The 18,879-nt window shown below is 42.9% G+C and overlaps 1 protein-coding gene across 3 annotated transcripts in view; it reads left to right on the forward strand.

The window, feature by feature from the left end:
* Positions 1 to 18,879, forward strand: part of LOC135920567 (luciferin 4-monooxygenase-like) — a 75,308-nt gene that overhangs the window by 14,120 nt on the left and 42,309 nt on the right. For all 3 annotated transcript variants that reach the window (XM_070534799.1, XM_070534800.1, XM_070534801.1), the window contains 2 exons: positions 2,413 to 2,516; positions 7,973 to 8,175. In XM_070534799.1, the coding sequence (XP_070390900.1) occupies positions 2,413 to 2,516; positions 7,973 to 8,175 (307 nt within the window). The remainder of the gene's footprint in view (positions 1 to 2,412; positions 2,517 to 7,972; positions 8,176 to 18,879) is intronic.

An 18,879-nucleotide genomic window follows, 5' to 3' on the forward strand; every position in this document is an offset into this window, starting at 1 on the left:
TCTTGGAACTTAGAACAGCGTTAATCTGTTATTTTATACATTCAGTACCCTTTACGTGTTTTTCATGCACTGCATTTCTCGAACTTTTGTACTTGCTTCTAATCCCATGGATTTGTTCACCTGTGCTTGCCTTGCTATATGCGCTTTCTCTCATTTTTTTTTAAAGCAACACAAATGTACGTGCGCAGTTCCTATACAAATCCTGTTTGGTATGCCTACAGGATCATATGACAATTAGTGTTGCACGTTATGCTTGTGATTATTTCGCACGCGGTTGAATCTTGTATTTTCAGTATCCTCGGCATCCACAACCATAACATTGCCAAATCTTCTAGCGCATTTCAGCAATAGGTTAGAAATTCTTTAAAAAGACTGCGCACTACCTTTTACTTGTCACTCTGATGAAGGCTGGCCCACTAGCCAAAACCTTCGGAAAGTAGAGAAGGTATACACTTATCCGACGTTATTATTTTTGACGCTACACCAACGCAGCCAGCCGGCTTTTACACTTCATCTTGGGTTCTATTATTATTATTATTATTTTTATTTTTGAACACATATACACATATACACAGGTATTAGGAAAGGGACAGCGAGGAGCAAGCTGGCAACTGCCACCGGAAGGGGCACAACGCCTGCCTACTCTGCTGAAGGGAGGGGACAGCAACACAGAAATAGAAGATAGCAAGGAGGGGAGCAAAAAGGAAAGAGGAAAGGAGAGCAACAGGACACTGCAACAGGACAAATCTAAAGACTAAAGTTGAACTCTGCAGCCGGAATTAAAGTGACGCCGCGTCGAACAGCTTCCATAATTATCAACCACATCCATTGCTAGTTCGCTATGCGGCTAATTGTGTTCTCCACGATGAGACGCCAAGTAAAGCTGCACGTAATCACCGTTTCACCGTTAGTCGGTTCACAATATACACTATAAGGTGTTTGAAACCGCCACCTCCCATCTTCGAAGGAAGAAGCGTTAGGGTACAGTACTGATCACACACAGTAGGGCCGGTCACAGAAGGTCACGCTACTACAGAATGTTCAATGTTCATGCTACAAACGTGAACCTAAGTTAGTTAGTTCTGTAAAGGTTAGTAGGGCACGATGGGCCTGATCACGTTTAGATGCACAGCCACTGGGGTATAAACATTCCTCGAGTGTCGCACACCGCAGGCCAAAGAGATGATAGCTTCTCACTAGCGACATGCGCTCCGCACTGAAAGCGGGACACTCAAATATAAGGTGCTGAAGTGTCTCGTAGCAGCCACAAGACGTACACAATGGACTTTCCGCACGCCCTTGTCTGTATAAACGTTCGTGCACGTTCCCTCAACCAACCCTTAGCTTGAGCAGTTGTGCTCTAGCGCGACGAGGCAAGCCTGGACCACGAACACGGGGCGGGAACGTTCCATTTGCGACGCGCTGATCTGGATGCTGCTTGAGTAGGTGGCGACGAATCAGCAGACGAGCGTCATCAAGCTTGCACAAAATTTCTGGGCAGTCACAGTTGTTATGAACGCAACTTGAAGCGAGCCGATCAGCCTCTTCATTTCCGGTGATTCCTATGTGTGAAGGTATCCATTGAGCAACGAGATATACCCCACGTGATGTAATTTTGCTCGCAGAGTCATTAATGCTGCGCACAAGTGGACAATCAAGCTCACTGCGTTGTAACCGGCTAAGGGCCGCACGAGAGTCCGTAAAGATGACAACCTTCGATATAATTAACTCCTCTAGCACGTATATCAATGCAACAATAATCGCTGCTAGTTGCGCAGTTGTTGACGAAGTTGGGTGAGGTATTTGAAAGATACGTCGTACTAGGCGAGAAAACACACACGACACAAGGAAGGAGAGGGGTGTCGGTGTCGTGTCTGTTTTCGCGCCTAGTACCCAAGATGAATTGTGACCAACTCGCCCAACAAGACGTCCTTTTAAGCTGCTTTTATACACTCGCATACGCACTGGCAGACACACACGCGAACATATGCACTGCATCCGTGAGAGAGGTGGACATTACTTGGACGAGAAATCGGAACACATATTAAGGTTATAAAAAATTCCGCAACATTCTTTTTAATTATTAGCTTTCCGTCACGTGTTGCAGTTTACTAATTGCAGTCGGTAATATTGCAAAGCGCGTGCACTTGGAATTAAGATCCACAAAGATAGTAGTTTGGCGATATGCGCCATCATTCGTTCCGTAAAAACGAACTGTTGTTCTGCAATTTTTTTTTACCAATACGCTCTTTTATGCATGTGTGTTCCATGTGCCCATGTGTGTTCATGAGTGTTCCACACTTTGGAAAATAATATAATCTTAAGGAATGGTTCGCTGTTTTGTATAGACAAGTTATGATGTTATCTGCGAAGAATATTGACCTGACAACCTCTCCATTGTCTTTCTTGAAGACGAGCTACGTTACCTGGCCGAAGACAGCGACAGTACACAGATTCTCACGGATCAAAAGTACACGCAGAAAGTCGTCAAAATAGCAGAGGCACTGAATATGAAGGTAAGCAGCGACATGAAAACCGGGATTTTCATAAAATTTTATCAATTCACGTAGTTATTATGTGAAGTTTCTGTTCAACTGAAGCCGCAGGTTTGGGCTACTAGTAACAAACAAGCACGTGCATTTTGTTCCTGCTCTGCTGCATTATGTCCTTATCTATTTCTTTCTTTCTTCCTTCCTTTCTTTCTTTTTTTCCTCTTTCCTTTCGAAGAAATATGTACTACTTCATACGTGCAACAGGCTGGCCGTATTATGCTATATTGTGCGTTTCTGCAACAGCACAATGCTGATGTTTATTTTCATTTTAAGAATATTCGTGTTCATCTAGTCATGTTTGCGTATCGCTGTTCATTCCTCACTGCTTTAGCTCAACAGTGCCTGAAAGGTGCGTCATAGAAACGACACCTTTCCTTGCTTGAGTGCGAATACGTCCCAGTGGGGGTACTATTTTTCATGTAGTAAACATTTTTTTTCTGTAATTGCCTAATTCAATACCAAGGAGCGCAAATGCCAATAACGAGATTTGCCAGGTTTTATTCGTTATCTTTGACGGTGAATGTAAATGTAGATATTGGTTAAACGTTTATACTTCCATATTCAAAACAATAATTGAGCGTGAGACGAGGATATTGCAGTTTGCAAAGCAACGCCAGCAGGCACATAAGAAGTCATCCCACTTGAATTAGGTTCCAGAATGCAGCAAGCTCAGTTAACTCTGCAGAGTAATTGGAGGTACGTATCTACGCGGCATATGATGTAGATGGGTAGAGAGAGGAATCGGACTATTTTCTGTTCATTCATCTTGTAATGCGCTGAGTTACACTCACGGCACTACAACATAAATGCACACAGAGACACCCCTACACATTGATCAAACACAGAGAGACTACTAAGACAGAGGACAAACGCAGAGAACACAGAGGCACTACTAACGCCGATATTAAATAGGCTAACCAAATGAGACAGCCCGATGGTGAGCTCTGTGTTTTAGTCGTCGTGGTGAGTTCATTTCAGCATATTACAAGAAAAATGACACAGAAGGACCTGTCAAGATTAAGCATCCCAAGCATGGTCCTCGACCATCGCAGGAATGTGGAATAGAATTTGTAACCGTTCATAGCGTATTTTCACAGGTATTTTGCTGAAACATTTCCAATGAAGAATATTTGGAATATGCGATCTTCGAGGGTTGCTTATTTGCATAAATCTTTGTATCAGAGAAAAAAAATACTTGAAAGGTATTGACAGGTAATTTAAAAGTGGCACTGCTAACGTTTACCTGAATCATCCTTTCAAATATTTTCTAGAAATCAGCTATCTAAGGAAAAGTAAATAAGAAGTAAACTGAAAAGTACCAATGGCACCAGTGAATGCCTTGCAGCTGACGCTTATAACATCACGTTGGGTAGGCTGCATGGTGGCCGTTCAAATGCAGGCTATGCGGTACCATAGGCGGAAGTGTGCCATGTGTTTACTTTTAGAGTGGTATGGTTCAGCCAATTTTGATATCTCAGTCATTTGTGCAGTAAATAATTCAAGCTTACTTCGTAAGCTTGAATCATTAGTATGTGGATTATGCAGCGCCTGGAGCAGATACCATGCCATATAAAAAGAATTCGAAAGGCTCACAAGCAGAAAGAAACTATCCTTTCTTTTTCAGACACTGCCCGTTATGTTACAACTAACGCTAAAAATTCTGAAATACCCTCTAACCCTAATAACGACCAACCATTAGCATTGTGTGAAGAACAAAACCATCCAATCCCCGATCATGAGGCCGCCGAACAGCTTAACAACTTCTTTTCTGCCACGTTTACCGCCGAACCTGCCAACAACTTACCTCCCTTTCCTTATCTTGACTATACCGTCATGCTCGACATAACACTTTGTCCGGACGACATTGCAAAACTAATCGGCTTGTTAAAACTCACATCTCCATGTGGCATGGACGGTATCAACGCGAAAATGCCCCCAAACACAAAATCCAATACTTATGTGCTACTAGTCCATATTTTCCAGCAGTCACTATCAACAGGAGTGGTACTGGTAGACTGTAAATTGGGAAAAGGTGTTCTGTTACCGAAAAAAGGTCTTCCGCCTTTCTGAAGCTGCTGTCGCCCTATTTCACTTACTAGCATTTGTTTTAAATTAATGGAACATGTGATCTACTCGGACATTGTCGATTTATTAGACTGCGATAATTTCTTTCACTCTAGTCAACAAGGCTTTCGCGCGGGAGTCTCATGAAGTACCCAGTTAGCTTTATTTTATAAGGATGTTAGTTACAGCCTAGGCTTAAACATACCCGTCAGTGCTCTCTTCTTAGAATTTCAAAATGCACTGGACAGAGTTCCGCATCAACGTCTACTACTAAAGCTTTCTCGACTAAACATTAACACACCTGTATACAATTGGATTCGGAATTTTCTTGCCAGTCGACAACACTTTGTCTATGCTAACACCCACTCACCAAACCGATCGCCCGTAATATTAATGACCTCCCAGCTAGTATCCCCTCAACCATTCATTTATTTGCAGCTGACAGGACCGTGTAGTGTTCTATTAGAAACAGCACAGATATTGATACTCTTCAAAACGACATCAACCTTATTGACTCCTGGTGTAACACATGGTAATGTCCATAAATATAAAGACAACTTCATTAATATCTTCCCAGCTAAGCCGCATTACCAGCTAGCACAATACATCATTTCCAGCTTTGTAATACCATCACTCACTCTTATAAACATCTTAGCATAACATTTTCAAGCAATCTCTCCAGGTCAGACCAGGTAAGAAACATTGCTAATTCCGCGAATCCCGCTTTCGGCTTTCTTCTTAGGCATTTATGATTTGCTCCTCCATCTGTGAAACTAATACCTTAATTTGCATTTGTTCGCCCACGCTTGGAATACGCATGCGCTGTTTGGGACCCTCATCAACCTAACCCATCTAATATTCTCGAGTCAGCCCAAAGTCGTTCAGCACGTTTTATTTACTCTGCTTATTCTTATGATTTCAGCGCTTTCTTGCTTAATGCTCATGGTCACCTTACCAACCTTGAATTTCGACGTCACATATCTAGACTATGCTTCACAAAAAAAATTATAATGCTCCCTTCGAAGTTCCAGCTATCTTGCCAGTTCATCGCTTGTCCAGCCGCACAAACCATCCGGAACGATTGACTCTCCCTCAGCCGGAACTACTCCTCTTCTTCACTTCTATTTTGGGACGACCGCATGGGACTGGAATCATCTACCTGCAATTGCCGTGCACCACTCCGATCCACATTATTTCAAGGCGGCACTGGTATCACACTTTCAGTTTAAATAGAACCCATCCCTGATACAGTACCTGAACTGGGCTCTTTGAGGTATAATAGGTGAAATGAAGTAACAATCCAGCGGTACAGCTACTAAAATATTGCATAAAAGACGAAATACAGGAAGTGAGCATTTGAGGAGTTCATTCGTAAGACATGTTCACGACTACTGGTGTGCCAAACGGTTCTATATTGGGCCCACTTCGAGTTCTGTTATGTGTGAATGGTCTGCATAACTGCCTTTCTGCCTCAAAGTGTATACTTTATGCTGACGATACTAATATCAGTAACTATGGTAACAGTCACACCACTCTTATATCCACATTACTGAAAAATTGTGCAACCTGATGTACTCGTGCCATGCTAACACGCTACAGATCAACCCATGCAAAAGAAGACTTCTTGCATTCAATTCCTACGACTGTACAACTCCTTCAATATGTCCGGTTTCAGTTGGCATCACTCTTATCGGTGCAGATTTTTTATTGTAAATACCTAATGAAATGAGCGCTGCGAAGACGCGGACGAAAGAACAGCATGTACGACAGACAAGGCGCTTGTCTGTCGTACATGTAATTACCTAATTTTTGTAATGTATTGTAATATACATATGCAGCACTAATTTTCTTATACTCGTCATTTATTGATTCGCAGGCTTAGTTTTCAATTATTTACTTGGGGAGCACTCACGTAGCCCACTTGCGTTCATGGCAAACATAGCAGAACCAGGATGCTAGGATAATTACGTTCACGTAGTTCCTATATATATATATATATATATATATCGGTCAACTATATATATATCGGCCATCGGTCAACTTGCCATATATATTTATGGCAAGTTGACCGATGGTATCAGTCGAGCAGGTCGATAAATGCATCGATACGAGCCATTAGTATATCCAATGGTTGTAAATCATTGGCAACAACCCTTGGTGTGCTTTTTTCATACATATCAATAACACATGATGTGAGAACTCGATGTGGCAGTTTTCATAAGTGAACATAAACATTACGAGCTTCTCATTAACCAAGAACTTCATTTTACCCAAAATATATATTTATGGCGCTAAGCAGATTGCCCATTTTTCCATCGTGGCTTTCTGAAGCACCGCAAAACTGTATGTAAAAACGTTCGAGTTGCACGAATACAAGAGAAGGATTAAAGAATATAACTTATTTTCTGCTGATGCGTAGTGACAGTATAACTCATAAACATTATTTCGATCATCTCATATGTCTTCATTTAGTATTCCTTATGCCAGAATGCACATGCAGTTTACGTGCCTACCGTGCATATATTATTTTCTCCCCCAATTATTAGATGAGTGTGCCATGCAAATCATACCTTTATGTTGCATAAGCATCTGACATGGTAATCTAAAATGCGGCGCTAAACACTCATTCGTATTTATTTAACTAACTAACTCAATTATAACCCGTGTACGTATTGATCATTTTAGTGTGACCGTTTTCCCCGGCAAACAAATGTTAAACGCCATCCCTCAGCGCAGGACGCACCTATATGTATCGCAAGTTTCTCAAATATCATCAGTGGTTCTATTCGTTGTCTTTTATAACCGGACCTTGTGTAATCGGGCTGCATGCCCGACGCGAATTGTGTAGTACTTTCTGGAAAACATGCGGGCACCAGCAATTACGCTTGAACCTTCACCCAGTCATGATAGAACCCGACTCGCATGGCCTATTGATCAGATTTTCGATAATCGCTAACTGTGCTCGCTGCTGTCATTGTGATTGACCGTTGCTTGCTTTTCAGGACAGAGGTTCGCTCAAGAAAGGGTTACTTTCATCATGAAGTTTTTGCTACAGTATTAGTCTCCGTCACTACAACGTGACAATATGTTACAAAAAGTTCATTGTTCCTTGTTCAGGAGTTGTTTTACCTACTCACTGGTTTTGTTTTCGTATGTTTATTTTGGAAAAATGATCCCCATTTCAGCTTTTTGCTTTGGTATCTCGTGTATGTAATTTTTTAGTAAGCTTCCGTTGTTGTCAAAATAACGCTGATTATAATTATGATGACATAGGCACCTAATTAACCATGCCATATTACAATAGATTGCAAGAGCATATCATGCAAACTTTAGCAATACTACTTTCTCATCATCAGGGTCTTTTCTGCATGGGATCTGCATCAGGCTTTGTCTCAGTCACCGAATTCTTGGACCTGGACGAGCGAGATTTCGTTGAGTTTCCTGTCAGCAACCCTCGCGACACAGTCCTCGCTGTATGCTACACATCTGGAAGCACCGGCTTGCCGAAGGGAGCCGAGATCACGCATTACAACTACGTGGCCGCCTTCTACACAACAACGTAAGTAAGCGCCAAGGTATTTCACGTACCTCGTCAACATTACTATCATCATCGTTGCCATAATAATGTTCGTCTTATTTTGCAGCCAAGGTTAAACAACGTGTAATATACAACCTTCCTTCGCAGGTTTGTTACGAGCGAGAGTGAAATATGGCAGTTGCTCAGCCCTTTTCGACTCAACATGACTCCATTCTTATGGAACAATGATCGGTTATTGTTTCTCTCACGAAGTAACACGATCTGACACACAAACTTTATTCGAGTAACCATGCGTCCTTAAATATTGACTGGCGTCTCAAACAACAAAGGGACGCCTTAGCCAGTTAATGGCTGCTGAAATTTCGCTAACCACTTTGCACTGCAACTTACAAGCATTTCCCCGGTGGGGCGTCTAAGTAATCAAACGTTTGGTGTGTTGCGAAACCAGGTATACGAGCACACAGGCGCTCGACCCTCCTGCGTCTAACCGCGTGCGGCTCAGCCGTGTCTGGGAAGAGGGGGTTCATGGGGGTATAACTGATGCTGAGAGTCTGGATCTTTAACATCCCTCGCCAGAGGCAACACACCCATTTGGCCTCGGCTTCACGTAGATGGCGCATCCGGAGTTGCGCATCCGGCACAAAATCGGTAGTTACCTTTTCTTGTCCTCCTCTCCACTCTTCGTCTTTCTATCTCACTCTTAATATTTTCTGTTTTCGCCTCTTCTGCATTACTTCCGATTTTCTAGGCAGCAAAGGTTCACGCTGTGTGAGTAGCCAAACTATGTTATGTTCTATTCGGTTATAGTGTTAACGTACAGCTGTAATTTGCAAGACCTGTTTTATAGGTGAAGTAGCGACCCTTTGTAGAGCTTCAGGAAGGGTGGCTCGCGTTACTGACAAAAATACGCCCTCTTGCGGTTTGTTCTTTATCCCCACAACTTGATTGCGCCCTGGAGAAGGGGCGCACCGATGAAGGCTTCAATTTTTTTGGTCGTCAAAAATAATCGTTTCCTCGTTTCCATGTCATTCACTCTTGAAAAGCAGACAAACCAGGGTGAAAATTTTCACCATTCTTCCTTTCTAAGTCACTTAGCGATGTTTATGGAACACCTTATAAAGCGGCCGGGATTCCAAGCGGTGATCTCCTTTTGTAGCTTCGCAACTAGAACCAGTATGAAAAACTACCGAATCTGGTGTGATTTAGTGATGCCCAGGTACCAGTTCTCCCACACGGCACTATGAATACCACCCGTCGCACAATCGCAGATAGTGATCTGCTGGAAGTGAGTGAAGTTGAACTCCTGGAGGGATTCAGTGACCAGAACGTCATCCACGCTAAACGGTATAACATGAGGCTTGGCATCAAGGAAAGCATGACAAAGCCCCTTGATACTGTGTTCTGGTCTCATGTTCTGGTCTCATACTGTTTCTGGTCTCATACTGGTCTCATGTGTTCTGCCTGAGACCATCGATGCCGGGTTATTCAAGCTTTGTGTTAGTCCATGCGTGCCAAATCCCCTAATATGTTTCAGATGCCAGCGTTTCGGCCCCAGTTCGTAGAGCGGCTGAGGCCGCCAAACCTGTGCGAAATGCAGTGCTCATGACCAGACCTCTAAATCTTATGAAAACTTTCCCCAGTGTATAAACTAGGATGGGGAGTAGGATACATACTCGATGTCGTGCCAATATTTGCAAAAAAGGAAATTGTAGGAATTAAAGTAAAGCGAAATATAGGTTTCCAGGAGCTACGCAGGCCGGTATCCTAGCTGCCCAAGAACACTTTTGCGGATGTGACGTGTGAGGGGGTAGCGACACAACGGCTTCAGGCCGCTGTATGGCCAGCATGCAACGACCTGGTGCTGAAGCCGTCTGCCCCCTCAGCGGCATCAGCTGGCGCTGCTCTGCAACCTCAGCACTAGAGTTCATCAACCTCTGGGCTGCTGACCACAGAGGTTGAGTCCGACCTGTCTGGACTTTCACGCCAATCACAGTACTCGCAAGAGCGTGCGTACAGCGGCTTGCTAGAGGTGCTCGGCACGACTATCAGTCACACGGCACCAACGGTGACTTCAGTGAGATTCTCGCGATCGCCCCCAAAAAGACAATTGGTGCCTGGAAACGTCCAGTGAGGAAGTCTTCATCCCTAAATACACAGCTAAAGACATAATTATCACAATGGAGACAAATACTACAATAGAATGTTGGAGGACTTCTTCAAAACCTCGATAATAATATAGAACTCTTACAGAAACATAATTCAAAGTTGCTATCTGTTCCGGAGACGCATCTGCAACCTACGAACTCTAAGTTTGCTCGTATTTACACCATCTTTTGAGAAGACCATGGCGAGCCTAATGCCTTCGGTGGTGTAACAATAGTCGCCGACAAGAGTGTAGCTTGTGAATACGTTGCCCTTCAGACAGCCCTTGAGGCAATGCACTTTGGGCAATCCTTTTTAATAAATGGGTCACTGTGTGTTCTACATACATATCCCATAACTATTATCTCAGAAAAAGCGATTTCTATAACCTCACTGATCGGCTTTCGGACCCCTAAATACTCGATGGTGATTTTAACGCCCACAACCCGATGTGGAGAGACTCGCGATATGGTGCGAGTAGTTGATTCATTCAAGATTTTCTACTAACCGCTAGAGCTTGCCTCTTTTTTAAATAGGAGCCGACCTATTACAGCGTCGAACACAACTTTTATTCATTGATAGCTCTAGCAATTGGCTCTGGTTCTCTTCTTCCTCACGTGGAATCAAACTTTTTGGAAGTGTCCACTTTGCTGCAACGTTAAACCTCATAACTCTCCGTGATAACCCTCCCCATTTTCCTCGATGGAAAATAGCATCGTCTTACTGGGAGTATTTTAAACAGTCAACTTATGAACCACGATAGTTTATAAACGATTTTGGCATAGAAGATATTCTTGAAAGTTTATCGCTTTTGTTATTGATGCAGCCGAAGGTTATCCAACAAACGAATGCTGGTTCACTTACAAGGCGTTTTCCTTGGTGAAATGAAGACTAGAGAGGCACAAAGAGGCAAAATAAGACATGGGGCTTATTGCATGGATCACCAAATGCAGAAAATCTAACTATATGTAAAAAGAATAAATCACAGGAAGGGCGGACACAACGTCAGCCAGAAAGAAAAGGTTGGATGAGGTTCCTCTCGGGTATAAATTCATTCAGATAGGAGACGAAAGTGTAGAAGGCTTAAGAAAGCTAAAAGGGCAACAAATCCATCCGTTGCTTCCGGTGAATGACCAAGGGAATATGTTGGAAAATCAGGCAGACTCTCTTAGGGAGCACTATGAGAGTGTGTCAATCTCAATCTATTATTCACACCTATTTCCCCAAGCATAAACAAATAGAACAATGAAAGCGAGTCGTGCATAAATGGCGACATAAGGAAGCGCGCAACCGGCAGTTTAGTATTCCCCAATTGAGAGCTACCTTGATCGCGTGCAAGAGCTCCGCACCGGGACCCGACAGAGCTATGTATGACATCAAAAGCTTAGACAACGACACACAAGTTGCACTACTCGCACTTTTCAACACTATTTGGGCTACGGGATCCCTTCCATCCGCATAGAAAAACTGGCAATTGGGGCCCCCGTTTTGAAGCAGAATAAAGAACCTTCCTCGGTGGCAACTTACCACCCCATAGCTCTCACAAGTTGCCTTTGTAAGCTATTTAGAAAAATATTACTGGGTGACTCATACATTTCCTTCAACTGAACGAAATGCTTGATCCCTATGAGTGCGGCTTCGGAGAAGGGCAATGCACAACTTACCATTTTGTGCGCACTAAAGCAAATATTTCTGACCCATTTGTACATACATAGTTTTCTGTATCGATATTCCTCAGTATGGAGGAGGCGTACGAGAACGTGGCACTACAGAATTTTGCGAGACTTGTCAGAAACAGATATCTTTTGGAATATACTAAAGCTAATAAAAAGCTATTTGTCTAATCATACCTTCCGTGTCAAAACAGGCTATGTTGCATCATGTGAACTTATACAGAAAAGTGGCGCATCCCAGGGAGGCGTACTTATTTGCATGCTCTTTATCATTAGGATTAGCGCACTCCTTGCCTCGTTACCACCAGCTATATTTTATTCCGTCTGTGAGGACGGCACAAATAGGCTGGAAATCTTGTAATCTCGCAGTGGGCGAGAAGCAGGTACAGCATGGCTTGAACAACGCGTGCAAGTTGGCAGAGAAAAACGGATTTAAATCGCCCCCCAGGAAAGCACTTGTATTCTTTTTACAACAAAGAGAGGCCTGGTTTCAGATCCTTGTGCATAACCGTGCGGACAACCAATATCTGTCAGCAGAGAGCACAAACGTCTAGGTATCATACTTGACTCCAGGCTTACTTTCATTCAGCACATAAGATAGCTTAAAGCAAGATATCTAAAAAGAGTGAATTTACAGAAAATTCTATCCCATACAACATGGAGCAGTGACAGGAATTGTTTGATGAATCTTTCCAAGAGCCTAATTAGATCACGGTTGGACTATGTTGCCGTCGTACATAACTCTGCCGCCCCGAGCGCACTAAGGATGGTACATCCTTTCCTCTATCTAGGTATCCCCTCAACCGCTAACGCTTTCAGAATAAGCCCTATTGAAAGCTTACACGCCGAATCAAACAAGTGGTCACTCCATCTGCAGACAACATACATCAGCCTCACATATTTTCTCGAAATATGCTCTAATCATGAACATCCATGTTCTAATACCATTAGCGATATGACGTGTGCTTCACTTTTTCGTAATCATCCCTGTGTAAGACCGCCTTTCTGGCTGGGTGTGAGGAAGCTTAGCAATGAAATGCCTGTTCACCTCCTTGAACATTCCCTTAATGCATCCAACCAAGCTGTTACCTCCTTTGGAGAGGCAGGTGGTACAATGTATTGTATGCATTCTAGAAGTTACAAACCATGCTCCCGAGCTTGAAATCCCAATGCACTTCCTAGAACTACAGTGCAAGAACTCCTGCAAAGAGTTCACCATCGACGCCTCGAAGTCACACGTCCCGATATCTTACGCATCCTTCAGTTCATCCTTCTCTGAAGCCTGTGTACACCACCCGCAAGTAAGAGACTTTACGGCTGAGGCCAGTGCTCTACTGTCGGCTGTGAAGCATACAGGGACATTACAACTTCACAAAATAATTGTATGCAGGGAGTCCCTAAGCGTCGTAAAAGATTTGAAATGATATTGTAAACAAAAGTATCGAGTACTCAATGAGCTTTGTTCGGTCCTCTGCAGAGGGTATTCCAAAGACTAATCCGATACAAAGTATTCATCAAACTCGACACGAACTTGATCATCTCTGCACTATTGGTCAAGAGTATTTCTGACAATGAAACAACCTCGCTGATTTTGCAGTCGTTTTGGCAAATCGCAGCAATGGGTATCACTGAACAAAGGGACTCAATCACCTACAAATCTCCAGACTTATTCTACAGGACAATCAGCAAATCTGATAATAGGTATACCGTCGCGCTAGCGTAGGAAGAAGAGCACAAGCATCTACACGGAGATAACTGTGATACGGCTCGCACACGCGTACGCAAGCAGGCTAAAAGGCTATCGCCACGTCGCGGCCAGCTACAGCGATGCGGCACGGAAATAGCGCCCAAAAACTTAACTTATGGGAGAGCTATCTACTATGTGCCTCATAGAGAAGGGATAATAGAGGAATCAATGCCTACGAAAAAAAATAAATTATGCGGTTTTCCATGCCAAAACCATTTTCTGATTATGAGGCACGCCGCAGTGGGGGACTCCGGAAATTTAGACCACCTGGGGTTCTTTAACATGCACCTAAATCTGAGTACACAGGTGTTTTCGCATTTCGCCCCCACTGAAATGCGGCCGCCGTGGCCGGGATTCGATCCCGTCACCTCGTGCTCAGCAGCCTAACACCATAGCCACTGAGCAACCACGGCGGGTAATGCCTACGAAGCTCACAGTAGTGCTTGACGAGTCGTTGAATGCGCACGGTCTACCTTCCCTTAGTGACTGCGTATTGACCAAAGAGGAAAATCTGAGTACAGAACTGCTGCATGTCTTCATAAGTTTTCGCTAGTACCCAATAACCATTAACACAGACCTAGAAAATCGAGATACATGAGCCTCATCGTAAGGCGTTCCACTTTGTTTTGGTTTGATACAGTTCCCAGTAGCCAGAACAGTAACATTCTAGAATGGCATATATCTCCGGAGCACTTTGCGTCAACATCTACTCCGTTTCAGCCAATGGCGACTAATTTCTATTACTTCGACACCGCACGTGAAGGCAAGACATTAGTTTACATGACGAATACTTATATCGATGATGAGCTCATTTATGCAGGAATTTTCGATGAACGTTTACACATCTGCGAGAGGTCGCAGACAATCATGAGGGACGCAGGCATGAACTTCAGTAAGTGTAAAATGTATGACGAGAGCAAGCGATGTTTGATCGCGAAGAAGAAAAAGTGGAAGGTGCACATGTAATGTCCATTTAGGTGTGTACTGGGACACGGCGAATGACCTATTCGAATTCTCTGCAAATTCCCTCATGAATGAGGCCCATTGCAAGACGAAACACTAAAGTCGAAAGCAGTTTAACTGGGACAGTAAGCCATCGAGAGGAGCAAGGCTCTGGCGAGCCAGCCTCAGCCAGTGTGTGAAGGGTGGCAATAGACCATGCTGTAGAACAGTATATAATGAGGTGTCTTGTACTTGACACAGCGCAGCAGTGCCAAAGGTGAGATTACAATAATGTGCCGGCGCAAGATATAACTAGTCCCTAAAATGTATATGATCTGTCGAGAGGATTAGGGGATTATAATAATAGTGCCAAGTTCACTGGTAAAAGTGGGTGGCATCATGTTTTACAGCCAAATCTCGCATAGATTTTCAAAAAGCTCATTTCACAACTCGAATTGAATAGGCAAATCGAAGCAAGACCCTTATATGGAGCGCCACCTGAGCAGCAAAACGAGAGGATTTATTTAGCAGAATTCAGATTAGGCTCTTAACTTGCGCAATTAAATAATTTTAATGTATTGTCACTGGGGATTGGCCGAGAATATATCTTTCTGATCAAAGTAACACTCGGCTGTCTGTGTATGAATACTGGTGAAGTGTGAACCTGCTTGCGGTGATAATGAAGACGGCTTCAAAAGTTGTGGCAGCCATCTCTACCCTCATACGCGGAACACACCATGGTGACTCCTGCTTTCTACAGGATAAAAAAAAAGGCTTGTTATACACTTGAAAGCCACTAATGCACGTGAAGGGAAGTTAATTTTGAATTTGAATAACACGAGCAGTGCATTTGTCCCTATATTTGCTGTCATTCAAGTGAAAATAACACAGCTGCGCAGTAGAGACAGCTGAGCATTGCCTATTATAAAGGTTAATAAGAACATATTGTGGGGTTTTACGTGGCAGAGCCACAAAATGATTATGAGGCATGCTCTAATGGGCACTGCAAAATAATTTCGATAACATGGGTTTCCTTAGATTGCGCCAAATTCGAAGGATATATGCATTATTGCATATCACTTCCCTAAACACTATGCAACATCGCGAAGAAAAAAATGTACGCGTTTTGAATTTATTGGCTCGGCGGAGAAGGAAGAATGCCAACTTCGCTCAGAAACCAGTTTCAATGCTAAAGAGAGGCACGTTCGCTAGAGCTTGCGTAACAGCTGCTCGTGCTGTGCAATAGCCGAGTGGGACCGCAATGATAAAACATTTCGTGTGCTAGAAAACAGTTCTCGTGGCTCGAAGTCGGGCGTTTCGGAATAATACAAATAGCGGGCACACATTACAGACTACATGCAGTACAACCGAGTGGTATATTATCGCGATGACATGTAAATATCACAATAATGGTCTGTGGCGACACAGCCTCCGCATATTTCGGCGCAGCCTCCGCCTTGTTATCATCCGGCACAGCGTAAAACGGCTACACGCTGGACTGTGTTTTCGATAAAACACGGCGGCACCACTGCATGGCCCGAGGTGTGCGTCACCGACGGTGGCTACAAAAACAGGCTGCCCGGCTGGGAAGAGTTGCTTTTTCCTTCCGCTACCGAGACGAGCGTCGCGTTGGTATGCTCGTCCGCTGCCATCGCTGATCGAATAAACAGTTGTTACGCTTTTATGTTCAGATTCATCCTTCAGCAGACACGATATTCCCACAGATCTAATAATTATAAGTAACTATTGCAAAAGCTTCCCGTGGTAAAACAATCAATATAACACGGGGAAGGCCGGAGATGAAAATTCAAGACGATGACCAAAACGAGAACAAGGGGAAAGTAAGCGCCACCGTTTCGATAACTAGACTTGTCTTCTTTAAGGCGACATATGGTTTCCTCACCACAGTATATATAGTGATGCACCTGGTTCTCGTTTTCCTCTGCCATCATTATAACATTAGATATTAATAATTACTGCTTGAGAATACTAAGCAAAATTTGCCTAAATAATAAACAAATTAAAAAATTTATTTTTATGCGCACCCTATTGTAGCTTAGCTTGTACTCGGTTGTCTCTGCATATCTCCCTCAGCAGCTCCACGAAATCATCATCTATGCCTTAGTTCTAAGAACATTCTGTAGCAATTCCCAGTCTTTGTTGTCGTTGAGTCATTTTATATATTGAAATGCTATCCATAAAATAAATTCTGAGCTACTGAAATCTATGTGCACTGATTTAGTAGAAACTTAGTGTCCACTAAGCATCTGGCTGGTCTCAAACCATTATGTAGTTCCCGAAGTACTTCATTTTCTCCTGCCACTTCGACGGTTCTAAATTTTTGGCTTGCATTGCCATTCTGTACGGCCCACATTGCTCTAACGAGCATGTACGAGCTCGTCTTATCCATATCACCCTTTTCTTTGGATATTAGGTTGATTTGGCTTTCAGGCCACTCAAGCAGAATTTCATTTAAAGAAATTGCTCTAAGGCATGCCTAGTCAGCAGTACCTTGTTCTATAGACCGAGTTTTTTCATTTATTTATTTATTTATTTATTTATTTATTTATTTACTTATTTACTTATTTAATATTACCCTTGCGGCCAAAGGCAATAAAGAGGGGATTATACAGCTTTAGCTATAGGGTTAACAACGTCATCTTGAATTGGTAGCAAACTAAGATAATGCGGTAAATACAAAAGTACTGAAGTTTCAACCATACAGTACACAACAAGAACAAAAAAATGCTTAATTTACACAATGTTAGTAAGAACTGCTCGAAATCGTTGGTTATCGTAAATGGATACTACTTTACCAGGTAGATGTTCCATTCCGTGGATTACCTCAGAAAACATGACTGCAAAAACGGTCTATTGTGATATGATTCCAGACCAACTTTACAACGATGGTCGATTCGAGGCGATACGTGTTGTGGATGAAAACTGAAATCGTTGCGGAGTGTTGAATGATGGCACAATTTACGAAAAAGGACTAAACATGCCATTTTACGACGAGGAGAAACTGGGGTAAGTGAAAAGTTGGTTTTCATGGCAGACACACTTGCAGTTCTGTTGTAAGTACATAAGATGGAACGAACTCAATTATTTTGCACGAGTTCTAATGACTTGCTCAGTTTGTAAACGGCAGCTTCCCAAACAGCGCATGCACATTGAAGCTTCAGATGATTGAGGATAATATAAAAAGCATTTTCAGGGATGAAGGGGAAGTTGAAACGTTACGAAGCATGCGAAGTATGCGAAGCAGGTAGCGAAGGATTCGGTTAGAATTACGAATTGTGTAGTTGACATGAACATACCAAGATAAATTAGCAGAGATATGCACACCTAGGTATTTATAAGAATGAATAATTTCCAAGGGAACATTCTTTAGGTAATATGTGTGCATGCTGTTAGTTAGTCGAGATAACCACACCACTTTACATTTCCCAACCTTTACTTCCATTAGCCAATGTTCGCACTAGTTTCCTGCACTAAATAGACCATACTGAAGGTGGTTAGCATCCTCTGCATTAACTATTTTACGATAGATAACAATCACCAGTAAATAAGTGAATGTTAGTTGATAGTAAAGAAGGGAGGTCGTTAATATAAATGAGAAACAAAAGAGGCCCGAGTACTGAACCTTGAGATACACCGGAAGTTAGGCGTCGAAGAGGGTAGTTATGGCCGCTTGCAGTTACAAATTGAGAGGGATTAGGTAGGAAGCAGTCAATCCATTTTAGGATGTTAGCTTCAAGGTTCAGCTGACATCGTTTATAAAGTAGAAGTTTATGACAGACCTTCTCAAACGTCTTAGCGAAGTCTAAAAATATACTTCATTCTATTAAAAATTAGTTCTAATAAGATTTCAACGGGCTCTCCTTCCGTCTTATTAGGGAGGTTCTCTGGTTTTTTCAGCAACAGATTGTTATACTAAATTTTTATCTCTCAATCTTATCTTTTGTTCCGTTATCTATTTGTGTCTGAAGTATGCTTTCTTTCATGTAGAAGTGTTTTCTATTAACGCCGGGGATGTACCGCCTCACATCGTCTCTTTCGAAATTATTAGGTTGCGGGATCGAATCCCGGCCACGGCGGCGGCATTTCGATGGGCGCGAAATGCGAACACACCCGTGTACTTAGATGTAGGTGCCCGTTAAAGAACCCCAGGTGATCGAAATTTCGGAAGTCCTCCACTACGACGTGCCTCGAAATCAGCAA

The sequence above is a fragment of the Dermacentor albipictus genome, chromosome 3, assembly GCF_038994185.2.
Source record: "Dermacentor albipictus isolate Rhodes 1998 colony chromosome 3, USDA_Dalb.pri_finalv2, whole genome shotgun sequence".
Taxonomy (NCBI): domain Eukaryota; kingdom Metazoa; phylum Arthropoda; class Arachnida; order Ixodida; family Ixodidae; genus Dermacentor; species Dermacentor albipictus.